Source organism: Trichosurus vulpecula, chromosome 1 (genome assembly GCF_011100635.1).
Source record: "Trichosurus vulpecula isolate mTriVul1 chromosome 1, mTriVul1.pri, whole genome shotgun sequence".
In the NCBI taxonomy this organism is placed as follows: domain Eukaryota; kingdom Metazoa; phylum Chordata; class Mammalia; order Diprotodontia; family Phalangeridae; genus Trichosurus; species Trichosurus vulpecula.
Window position 1 is genome coordinate 74,687,929 of NC_050573.1, and position 10,301 is coordinate 74,698,229.

General features: G+C 55.6%; 2 protein-coding genes across 2 annotated transcripts; both read left to right on the plus strand.

Moving 5' to 3' along the window:
* The first annotated feature begins 198 nt into the window (after positions 1–198).
* SAMD1 (sterile alpha motif domain containing 1) lies at positions 199–3,963 on the plus strand. Its single transcript, XM_036746850.1, has 5 exons — positions 199–1,082; positions 1,665–1,947; positions 2,160–2,256; positions 2,799–2,910; positions 3,163–3,963. The coding sequence occupies exons 1-5, from the start codon at positions 219–221 to the stop codon at positions 3,319–3,321; spliced, it is 1,515 nt and encodes a 504-aa protein (XP_036602745.1). The 5' UTR covers positions 199–218; the 3' UTR covers positions 3,322–3,963.
* A 1,027-nt stretch (positions 3,964–4,990) lies between these two features.
* Positions 4,991–8,011, plus strand: C1H19orf67 (chromosome 1 C19orf67 homolog). Its single transcript, XM_036751587.1, has 6 exons — positions 4,991–5,328; positions 5,465–5,609; positions 5,764–5,864; positions 6,589–6,774; positions 7,352–7,495; positions 7,828–8,011. The coding sequence occupies exons 1-6, from the start codon at positions 4,991–4,993 to the stop codon at positions 8,009–8,011; spliced, it is 1,098 nt and encodes a 365-aa protein (XP_036607482.1).
* The last annotated feature ends 2,290 nt before the right edge of the window (positions 8,012–10,301 follow it).

Consider the following 10,301-nt stretch of genomic DNA (forward strand, 5'->3'; position numbering starts at 1 on the left):
CGGGGGGAGGGGGAAGAGCAGCGGCGGCAGCGGCAGCGGCGGCGGCGGCGGCGGCGGCGGCAGCAGCAGCAGCAGCAGGAGGAGGAGAAGGAGGCGGGCGGCTGAGGGAGAGAGGGAGGGGAGCCGGGGGTTGAGAGGGGAGGGGAGAGCGGGGGAAGGGGGGGCGCCGCGCTGGGAGGGAGGCGGCGCGCACGGTGCAGCCGGGCCGGGCGGGAGGCATGGCGGGGCCCCCGGCCCTGCCCCCGCCGGACACGGCGGCGGCCGCCGCCGCCTCGTCGTCCGCCTCGTCCCCCCGCTACCAGGAGTGGATCCTGGACACCATCGACTCGCTGCGCTCGCGCAAGGCGCGGCCGGACCTGGAGCGCATCTGCCGGATGGTGAGGCGGCGGCACGGGCCGGAGCCGGAGCGCACGCGCGCCGAGCTGGAGAAGCTGATCCAGCAGCGCGCCGTGCTTCGGGTCAGCTACAAGGGGAGCATCTCGTACCGCAACGCGGCGCGCGTGCAGCCGCCGCGCCGGGGCGCCACCCCGCCCGTTCCTCCGCGCGGCCCCCGGGGGGCTGCCGCCGCGCCGCCCCCGCCCCCGCCCGCTCCGCCTGCGCCCGTCGCCTCCCCGCCCCGAGCGCCCCGGGCAGCGGCGGCCACAGCGCCCCCCTCTCCCGGCGCCCCGGCCCCGTCGCCGCCCCCCCGCGCGCAGCGGGCCGCGCCCCTGCCCCCGCCACCGCCTCCGGCCGGGGCGCCCTCGCCCGGCCCGCGTCGTGCCCCCCCGCCCGCCGGGGCCGCCGCCCGGGAGCCGGCGCCGCCGTCGCCGCTGCCGCTGCCGCTGCCGCCGGAGGGGGGCGCGTCTCGGAGCGGACCAGCCCGGCCCGTAAGCCTGCGGGAAGTGGTGCGCTACCTCGGGGGCAGCGGCAGCGGCGGAGGCCGGCTGACCCGCGGGCGCGTGCAGGGGCTGCTGCTGGAGGAGGAGGCGGCGGCCGCCCGAGGCCGCCTCGAGCGCACCCGCATAGCCGGTCTTGCCCTGCCCCGCAACGATCGTTCGGGAAGGGCGCCTCCTGCCACCAGCTCCAGAGCAGCCCGAACCAAGGTAAGACTAGGGCTGGAGATGAAAGTCCTGTGTAGGGAGGGGGGAGATCGGCATGGGATCCCCGGGTGGCTATGGTTGGAAGCAGGACTGGAGGGGAGACTGCAAGCGGGAGGAGGGATCAGGGAGGAGGCGAAGGATGGATGAGATCAGCCCCCGTGGGGAGACCAGGGGTGTTTATAAGGACTAGAGGTCCATGGCCAGTAAGAGCTTAGAATCTCTAAGCTCCTCCTCAGCCAAGGATAGAAGGGAGGGGGTTGGGGCTAAGGACCCAGAAAGGCCAGGTCATGGGGTCAGTGAGTCTCGCAGAGAATGGTGAGAAAGTGAGTCACCCCCTTCAGAAACAGGCCAGAAGCCCTGAGTGCAGTCTGGTGTGGGACCTGGAGAAGGGTAATACGTCAGGGTTCCCAGGAGTTAATTCCCTGGGACGTGGTAAAGACTCCAAGGACAGAAGTCAACTTTGGACCCAGAAGTCTGGACAGCCCCCATCTTTCAAGTCTAACAGGGAGAATGAGGACACCTAGGGAATAGAGATGGATAGGAAAAGATAAGGAAAAGCATTCCAACTGTCTTCATTCCCCATAGAAGTCCGGGGAAGAGTCCCTGAGAGAGGAGGAGGAGGAAGAAGATGAGGAAGAGGTGTCTGCTCTCTCAGAGGGTTCTGAGGTGCCAGAAGGAGAGAGTGCCCACAGTGGGCAGAACCAGTACAATGGAGAGACTGGCCAGCGGGAAAGTGGGAAAGATCGGCCCAGGGAGTGGAGCTCCACCATAGCACCAGGGCGGCAGGATGAGGGTCACCGTTCAGCCCTAGCAGACGGAACCCGGGAGGCCTTTCCAATGGGAGTGGTGAAGATGGAAGGGGGTTCAGGTAAGAAAGACTTTCCAGAAGCTGGGGTTCCCTCTTTTGTGATGGAGCAGCAGGCAAGCTATCTTACTTTCTAAAAGTGGGTGGAGTCACCTGGGAAACGAGGTAGATTTGGAGGAAAAAATTCAGAGGGGCTCTCCTTAGTGCTGGGTTATGTCCGGTCTGGGAGGATAGGTAGAGGGATAAACTGACAAGTGTGCCCTTTTTGCCCCCAGCCTCAGCTGCCACAGGTCCAGATTCCCCTTCACCCGTGCCTTTGCCCCCCGGAAAGCCAGCCTTGCCCAGCTCTGATGGAACTCCTTTCGGTTGCTCGTAAGTTTGAATTTTTTTTTGTTTCTTGAGGCTGGGCCTGATGTTGAGTTGAGGCCCAGGCTGATCCCTGGAACTCAAATGAGAGACAACACTGGAACTTTGTAGGTAGAATTTTAGACTTGGTTATGCTAGTTTCTGAGCACTTAGAAGCTATGTGAACATAGATGTGACACAGTCTCTCTGGGCCTCAGTTTCCCCATCTATAAAATGGCTATAATTATCTCACAAGGTTGTGTGCGAAGGTGAGACCCCTAAAGGGCAGTGACATATCACCTGTTCATCCCCAGGGCTGAGCACAGTCAACATTTGTTTAATTTAACTGACCTCAAACCTGGATCTTATGACCATCCAACCTTTCCTCTCTTAGTTTCCTCCTCTGAAATAGGGATTATAATCCTTTCCCACCCCACCCCTATCTGCCCAAGGAGGCTAGTGTGAGGATCAAATAAGATGATGATTTGCAAAGCATTTGCACTTGTTAGATGTTTGGCAAGTGACAGATAGGATGATGATAATGTTATGGTCTCTTTGGCCTTGCATAGCTCTGGCAGAAAGGAAAAGCCATCTGATCCTGTGGAGTGGACAGTGATGGATGTGGTAGAGTATTTCACTGAGGCTGGCTTCCCTGAACAGGCTTCTGCTTTCCAGGAACAGGTGAGACCTCCACTTGCTGGAGCCAGTACCCCACCCCTGGGGTTCCTTGCTTCCTTCACTGGGTCCCTTGCCCCTCCATCTGGGGGTGATGGCAGGAGAAGATGCAGGGTCCTGCATCATCTTGTGTGTCCCTTACTTACACACACACACACACACACACACCAGCGTGAACTGGAAGGATACCATGTGAAGGGGCATTGGAGGGAGTCCCAGGAGTGACCCAAGTGAGCCCTGCTTCTTGTCCCTGCCCAGGAAATTGACGGGAAGTCCCTTCTGCTAATGCAGCGCACAGATGTGCTAACTGGCCTCTCGATCCGCTTGGGGCCAGCTCTCAAAATCTATGAGCATCACATCAAGGTCCTTCAGCAGGGCCACTTTGAAGATGATGACCCTGATGGGTTTCTTGGCTGAGCCCCTGCCCCTCTGTGACCCCTGAGCTTCCCCTACCCCTCTCCTTTTCCCCAGTTCCCTTGTGCCCCATCTGCCTAAGAGTCCCTAGCATCCAGGAACTCCCTAAGGGGGAGAAAACCCTCTTCCCAACATACTCCCCAAAGAGATTCCAGGGAGGCTGGCGCCTCATTGTCACCCTTTCCCAACTCCCTCACCCTTAACTGTAGGTATCTATCTTCTATCCACATCCTGCATTCCAAGCTGGGGGTGATGGCAGGAGAAGATGCAGGGTCCTGCATCATACCAGGAGGGGACCCCAACGCCCCCCCCCCACTAGACTCCTGTTAGGGGGAAGGAATGCCCTCCTTTTCCCCTCACCCTTCCCCCAATTCAGCCAGACTTCACCTTTGTAAATGTTTCACCCTGAGGAAGTAAGGACAGGACTGGACTGGCCTTTCCCTCTCTCCCCACCTGTTCCCCTCATCCCAATGCCTTTCCTTCCAACCTTGGTCAGTTTGGAGATCCCCAGGGTTAAAATGGTGGGTTGTCCTGTTTCCTTCCTCTCTCTTTCTCTCTCTCTGGTTGTTGCTCTGGCTGTCTAAGTTGCTTTTTAATATTGCACCTGAGGTTTTTTAAATAAAATTAAAAGAAAAATCTCTCTGATCCTGTGTGCGTGTATGTGTTTATGTGTTCGTTCGTGTACCTGCCTGATATGGGGGGGTGGCAGGGTGAGGTGAGCTGAACAGAGAGGTTCCCATCCTTACTGGATTCTGTCCTTAGGGAAAAAGTGGGAGGTTATTATCAGATCATAGCCCTTAAACCTTAAAACATCTGGTCCAACCTTCTAATTTAGAAATGAGAAAACCAAGACCCAGAAAGGGGTGGAGGTGAGATTGTGACCAGGATCTAATGAGTTAACATATGCAAAGCACTTTGCCAACCTTTTAAAAGTGTTCAATAAATTCTAGCTCTTACCGCTTCTGACTCCAAATCCAGTGTTCTTCCTGCCATACCATTGCTAGGATATAGAGCAGAAAGAGGCCTTGTAGACCACCCAGTCTCTTTCCCTAACAGTGATTCTGGGGAAGGCTGCTTCCAGTGCAGGATGTCAGTCATCTCTAAAAAGGAGGTTGAATTAAATGATCTAAGTCCTCCCTCCAGCTCTGGATTTGTCTGTGATGTCATTACCCATCTGGGTCTGTTTTCCCCCCTGAAAGTGAAGGTCCCTCTGCCTCGGTTATGGCTAAGGGTCCCTTCCAGCTCGGATATTTTATGTTTGTTTATAAATTGCCTCCCCTCCCTGGCCTGTTTCCTAGTCTAACATGAGTACATACTGCCAATTCCCAGGGAAATTTTGAGGGTGGAGGCGGCTCTTTTGAAACAGTAGGACGGCCGAGGCACTGTGGTTCTGGGCTAGGAGAGTGAGGCAGGATGGGTATATATATTGTGAACCCGAACTTGGAGCTTGGAGCGCGCTAGCCCGAGGCGCGTGGCCTCTGGGAGAGAAGCTCAACCCTGACCTGGCGCGTGTTGACATTCAAATGAGGCCCAGCCCCCCGGCCCCGGCTTCCCTTCTGTGGTGGTGGGAGTAGGCGAGCAGAAAGCCCGGGAGGCTGCTGCACTGGAAAGCTGGGGGCGGCTCCCCATTGGGGGAGGAGGACCCAGTGTGGCGCCCCCAGTCATCTCCCCCATGGCCAGCGAGTCCTGGTTCGGGGGTCCCCTGCCTGCCGGGGTCCGAGACGCCCTCCCAGCAGGAGACTCGGTCGCCGGTCCTGCCCCCACCCCACACAGCTGTGCCGAGTCCCCTTGGCCTGTGGCCCCTGGCCGAGCAGGGGCTCCGGCCGATGCCGAGCCTGGGGGGCCAGTCCTAGGGCAGCCTCTGGCTCCAGCCCCGCTGCCGGGCCCGACTCCGACCCCAGCCCCTGGCCCTGCGCTACTGCCCCTGGAAAGTATGTTCAGCCCCATCACGGAGCAGCTCCGCTACCTGCTCAAGAAAGCGGAGGATTTCCAGAGCTACCTCCTCTACAGGTGACGGGGCCAGGCTGCCTGACTATTCTGGGGAGCAGGAGACGGGGGAGAAGGGTGCTGTGGGAGGAACAGGTGAGGTGGAAACCCGAGCTGGAACTCCCCTCCCATGACCGAGTGGGGCTGTGCCCCTCCCCAGCAGGGACCGGGTCCAGAAGGAGCAGTTGGCCAAGGCGATGCCAACTTTCCTGCAGATGTGCCAGCCTTACTTCCTCTACCTGGAGTCTGCTGCCAGGGGCATGCCCCCGATTCACGGGGCCCTGCAAGAGCTGGTTCGGAAAAGAGTAAGTTAGCAGACGGGTAGCTGGATCCGGGTCCTTACCCTAACTCCTGGACAAAAGTGAGGATCAGGAGCTTGAGCATGGGGTGGGGAACTGCCTCCCTCTGCAGTTGGGAGGAGCCACATCTGGGTTGATATGTACTGTCCTCTCCTTCCAGCTGCTAGAAATTTCCCAACAGCTGGCCCTTAGGCTGGAGCAACTGGTGCTTATGTATGCTTCCTTCGGGTTTGTGGTACTGGAAGAGACCGATCCCCTCAGGTAACTGGATTAGGGAGGGTGGGGGACTGAAACAAGGAAGTCTGGGTCTAGGTCCTAGAATATAGTCCTTCCCTTTCCCCCTCCCCTTGACTCTCCCACGTCACAAATCTCTGAATTAAGAAGGTCCCTGGAGGTCACTTCCAACCAACCCCCTTGGATCCTCTGAACCATCTGTCCTCTGCTTGAACACTTCAGACGACTGGGAACTCACTATCAGCCCGTTGGAATATAGGCCCTCACACTTGCTAGCTGGGCAAGTCACTCCTTCCTGTGTAAAATGGAGTTACTTGTCCTACTTTCTTTCTAGGGTTGTTTAAGGGAAAGCACTTTTTGTGAGTTCTGCTCCATCCATCAGAAAAAAACAAAAACAGAAAAACTCATTTGAGAGACAGTCTGAGTTCGAATTCTACCTCTGCTGCTCATTTCCTTTCCTATATATGGTGGATAAAGTGATGGAATGGGAGTCAGGAAGACCTAAATTCAAATCCCTTTTCAGACACTGTCTGTTAGATTCTGGGCAAATCATTTAATTTGTGGGCCTCAGTTTCCTCATCTGTAAAGCAAGGTCCTACTAGATGACCTCTAAGGGCTCTTCCAATTCCACTCTATGGCCTTAAACAAGTTATTTAACCTCTCTTGGTCTTGAGGGGTGAGTGGTGGGTTTTGGACTGGATCACCTGTAAAGATCTATAACCCCAGCTCTCATTTTTTACCTCCCAATCAGTGTCTCCTGTTTCTTCTGCGGGAAATTCTCACTGGGCCCCTCCCATCAAGTTTCAGTTTTCCGATATTGCTCTCCAGCTCCTTACACAGCTGGCCGACTTCCCAGATACTTGTACAAGAAGATGCGGTGGAATCTAGAAGCTAGTCCTGAGACCAGCAACAGGGGACATGGGCCTCATGTAGAATAGTGAGTCTCCCTGACTCGATGCACCCATCACTACCATTTAAAAACTTCTACCATCCAAATCAAAGCCCAAAGTACTTTTCACTCCTAATGAAAAATCCCAATCAGTCTCCCTGGTCAAGGCTGCCCCTAGAGAAAACCCTTAGCAATGCCTGGATTTTAGAGTCATAGAGACCCGGCTTCAATTTCCTGCTCGGACACTATATAGAGGAATCACTTTGAATCACTTCAGTTCTCTGGGCCTCAGTTTCACAGTCTTTAAAATGGGGCAAATACTACTTATACTACCCCGGGACTTAGAAGCTGTATGACTTGTGAGCCAATTAATTAGCCTTCCAAGCTCAGGTTTCCCAACCTATAAAATGTGGATAATAATATTTGCACTGGCTCACTCAGAATCCTGGTGGAGAAAGCCTTTTGTAAAACCTAAAACTGCTAGGGAAGCTGTTCTTACTTGCTAAAGTCCCTCTTCACAAATATTTCAACCTCTGATGAACTCCCCACTACTTTCCCCCTCCCCGGACCAGACTGTAAATACTGGCAGCATCTACCGTCCTATGTCCTCCTTCCCTTTCCGCAGCTACTTCCTGTGCTATCGAGATACTTGGGAGGACACGGGCAAGAGTCCTGCCAACTCCTGTGCCCAGATTCAAAAGCTCTGGTCCATTGGGCGCTGGGTGCCCCTGGGCCCAGGCCAAGACGGCTCCTCGGATATCTATTCCTGGTAAGGGAGTAGGGCTGGCTTGGCGATCTGGTCCTATCTCCAAACCCCTAATCTCCAGAGCTTTCCTCTCAAGAAAAAAAGACGGGGGAGGGGGGTGATTAGTTTTCCTAAATACTTTGTAGTTTCTACTCCCTTCAAAAATTGGTGGAGCAAGGTTTCTTCCCCCCACCCCCACCCCAGCATGTCCACCAGCAACTCCTGGGCCCCAGACACAATTGAGGGAGGCAGGTGGTGCAGGGGAAGGATCAGAGCTCCATCCCCGCTATTCTCACGGATTTATCCCCTGGGCTGCCTCAAACAAACTGGAAATGTGCCCCTCCCCCTCCCGCCAGGATCCTGTGCCCTCAGCCCCCGGGAGAATACCAACAGCTGCTGACCATAGGTTTTGAGGAGCCGTCGCACACCCTGGCCACCGATCTGCTGGTACAGATTCTCACGGGCCAGGCAGGAAGCGCAGGGCGAGCCCCAAGTACAGCCACGGGTGCCCCTGGCTGGCCTGGGGCTCCCGGGCCCTGAGCCTATGGTCGCCGTCGGTTTTGGCCAAGGGGAAATGGGGTAGGTGTAGGGGAAGGGTGGGTATCCTTCTCCAGCCAGCAGCCAGCTTAGGCACGGAAGACTGGTACGTGGCGACTCCCCCGAGAATGGATAGATGGCTCTGTTTGGATTTAATAAAGAGAGGAAAAAATTCAGAGGTGCCTCGGTCAGAGCGGCGTTGGTTTAAGCACCGCGTCCTTCCCGTCGAGGAAGCTCCGCAACTCGGGCGAGGGGGAAGGGGTGGAGATGGGGGCGGGGGAACTGCCTAGGGATTGAAGGGGAGTGGTACACGTCCCTGACGGGGGAGGGCGGGAGGTGGCGCATGCTCAATCGCGCGCTGGAAGCCAAAGGGAAGCACCCACGCCCATACACTTCCGGAAACGGGAGAGCTATCCACCGAGTTAATTGATCGGCTCGCTGTCCTTTCCTTAACCTGGGCAGTGTGGCCAGCAGCGACATCACAAAACAGAGCTTCTGAAAGGGATACAGAGCATTTTAGCTATGAGACGATCTCTTTCGAAAAAAGGTCGCCGCCATATGTAATAGAAAGACTCCTGGATTAAGAGGGACAGGAGCTGGGTTCGAATTTTGATTGCTACTGCGTCACCCTGGGAAAGTCCTGTTCCTCCCTCTGGGACCCCTTTACTCTACTGGGAAATAAAGGGGTTGAACTAGTTAATTGCAAGTCTCTAACTCTTTCGGCCTGGTATGTCCTCTGCAAAAATAGGAATTACATTGCCCTTAACCAATCCACCTAACGTTGCACTTAATGACCTCCAAGGTCCCTTCCCAGCTGGCCCAGAAAAGACTACGATTCCCATCGTGCCCTGCGGGAACCAGGCCTATCAGGTATTCTGGTCTATTTCCTGGCCCAGGAGTAGGCTGAGGACTGGTTGCTGGAGCCCCTGACTCAAGTTCCAGCCTGGGCACGGATGGCAATTGACCCCTCCCTTTTTGTGGAGGGCGAACAGGCTCCGTGGCACCCGCCCTTCCCCGCCAAAGTTCGAGGTTATATCTTCCGGTTAACTCTGCCTGGGCTGGGACCAGAGTGGCTGTCCCCGGAAACCTCCGCTAGCCCCGGGACTCGAAGTCGAGACGCTCCCGGCCTCCGCCCTGTGGCCGCGGGGAAAATCGCAGCTCAGTGCCTGCTCTATTCTGCTGCCCCTTGGCAGCGCTCTGAATGTCGTTCTCCTTTTCCCTTCCCCCTCTTCTCTTTCCCCCTCCCTTCCATCCCGATCTCTTCTGGCCCAGAAGGAGTCCCTAGGTTTAAAAAGTCGTGGGTCACAGAACTGCAAGAGATACAACCGTAACAATTCCAACCCATAGCCGGGCATGTATCCTGCTCTTTAAAATGGTCCTCCATCCTCTGCTAAGAGACTTCCAGTGGTGAAAAATTCATTACCTTTCAAGGCAGCCCCTTCACCTCTTGGACAATTCTTATTGTTAAGACGGTGTTCTATATAAGCAAATGATAGTTGATTTCATCAGCATGAGGAACTTCCATTGTGGGACCATAGGCTCAGGGCCCGGGCGCCCCAGGGCAGCCGGGGGCACCAGTGGCTGTACTTGGGGCTTGCTCTGTGCTCCCTGCCTGGCCCGTGAGAATCTGTACCAGCAGAGCGGTCCCAGGAACTTCCCCGCCCCCCTCCACCAATGCAAACTTCAACCAGTCTGTGATTTTAAAAATGGGGGGCGGGGGGCGGGGAGAGGGGGAGGAAACAAGCATTTGTCAGGTCCCTGCTATGCGCCAGTCACTGTGCTAAGCCTTTTATCTCCAAGATCCAGAGCTGGAAGTGACCTCAGAAGCCATTTTTAGTCCAAACCCTGCATTTTACAGCTTTGGAAACTGAAAATTAAAGAGGTCAAGGGAACTTGTCCAGGATTACACAGGCAGTAAGCATCAAAGATGAGATTTGAACCCAGATCCTCTGACTCCAGAATCAATGCTGCTTCTCTTGCATTAGACTGACTTAGTCAATCCAAAGAGTTGTCTGAGATGCTCAGATGTTCGGTGACCCAGCCTAAATTTGCCTCTCCATAACTTCTTCCCATTATTCCTGGCTCTGCCCTCGGATTTAGATAAATCTAGTCCCTCTTCCCAAGGACAGCCCTTCAAATACCCGAAGACACTTATTATCTCTCCCCTGAGTCTTCACTTTTCCAGGCTAAACGTCTGCAATTGCTTCAGCAGAATCTCCAGAGACCAAGTCTGCCAAGTCACCATCTTGGTAGAAGTCCTCTGGACCTTCAGTTTTTCAAAGTCCTTCCTCAA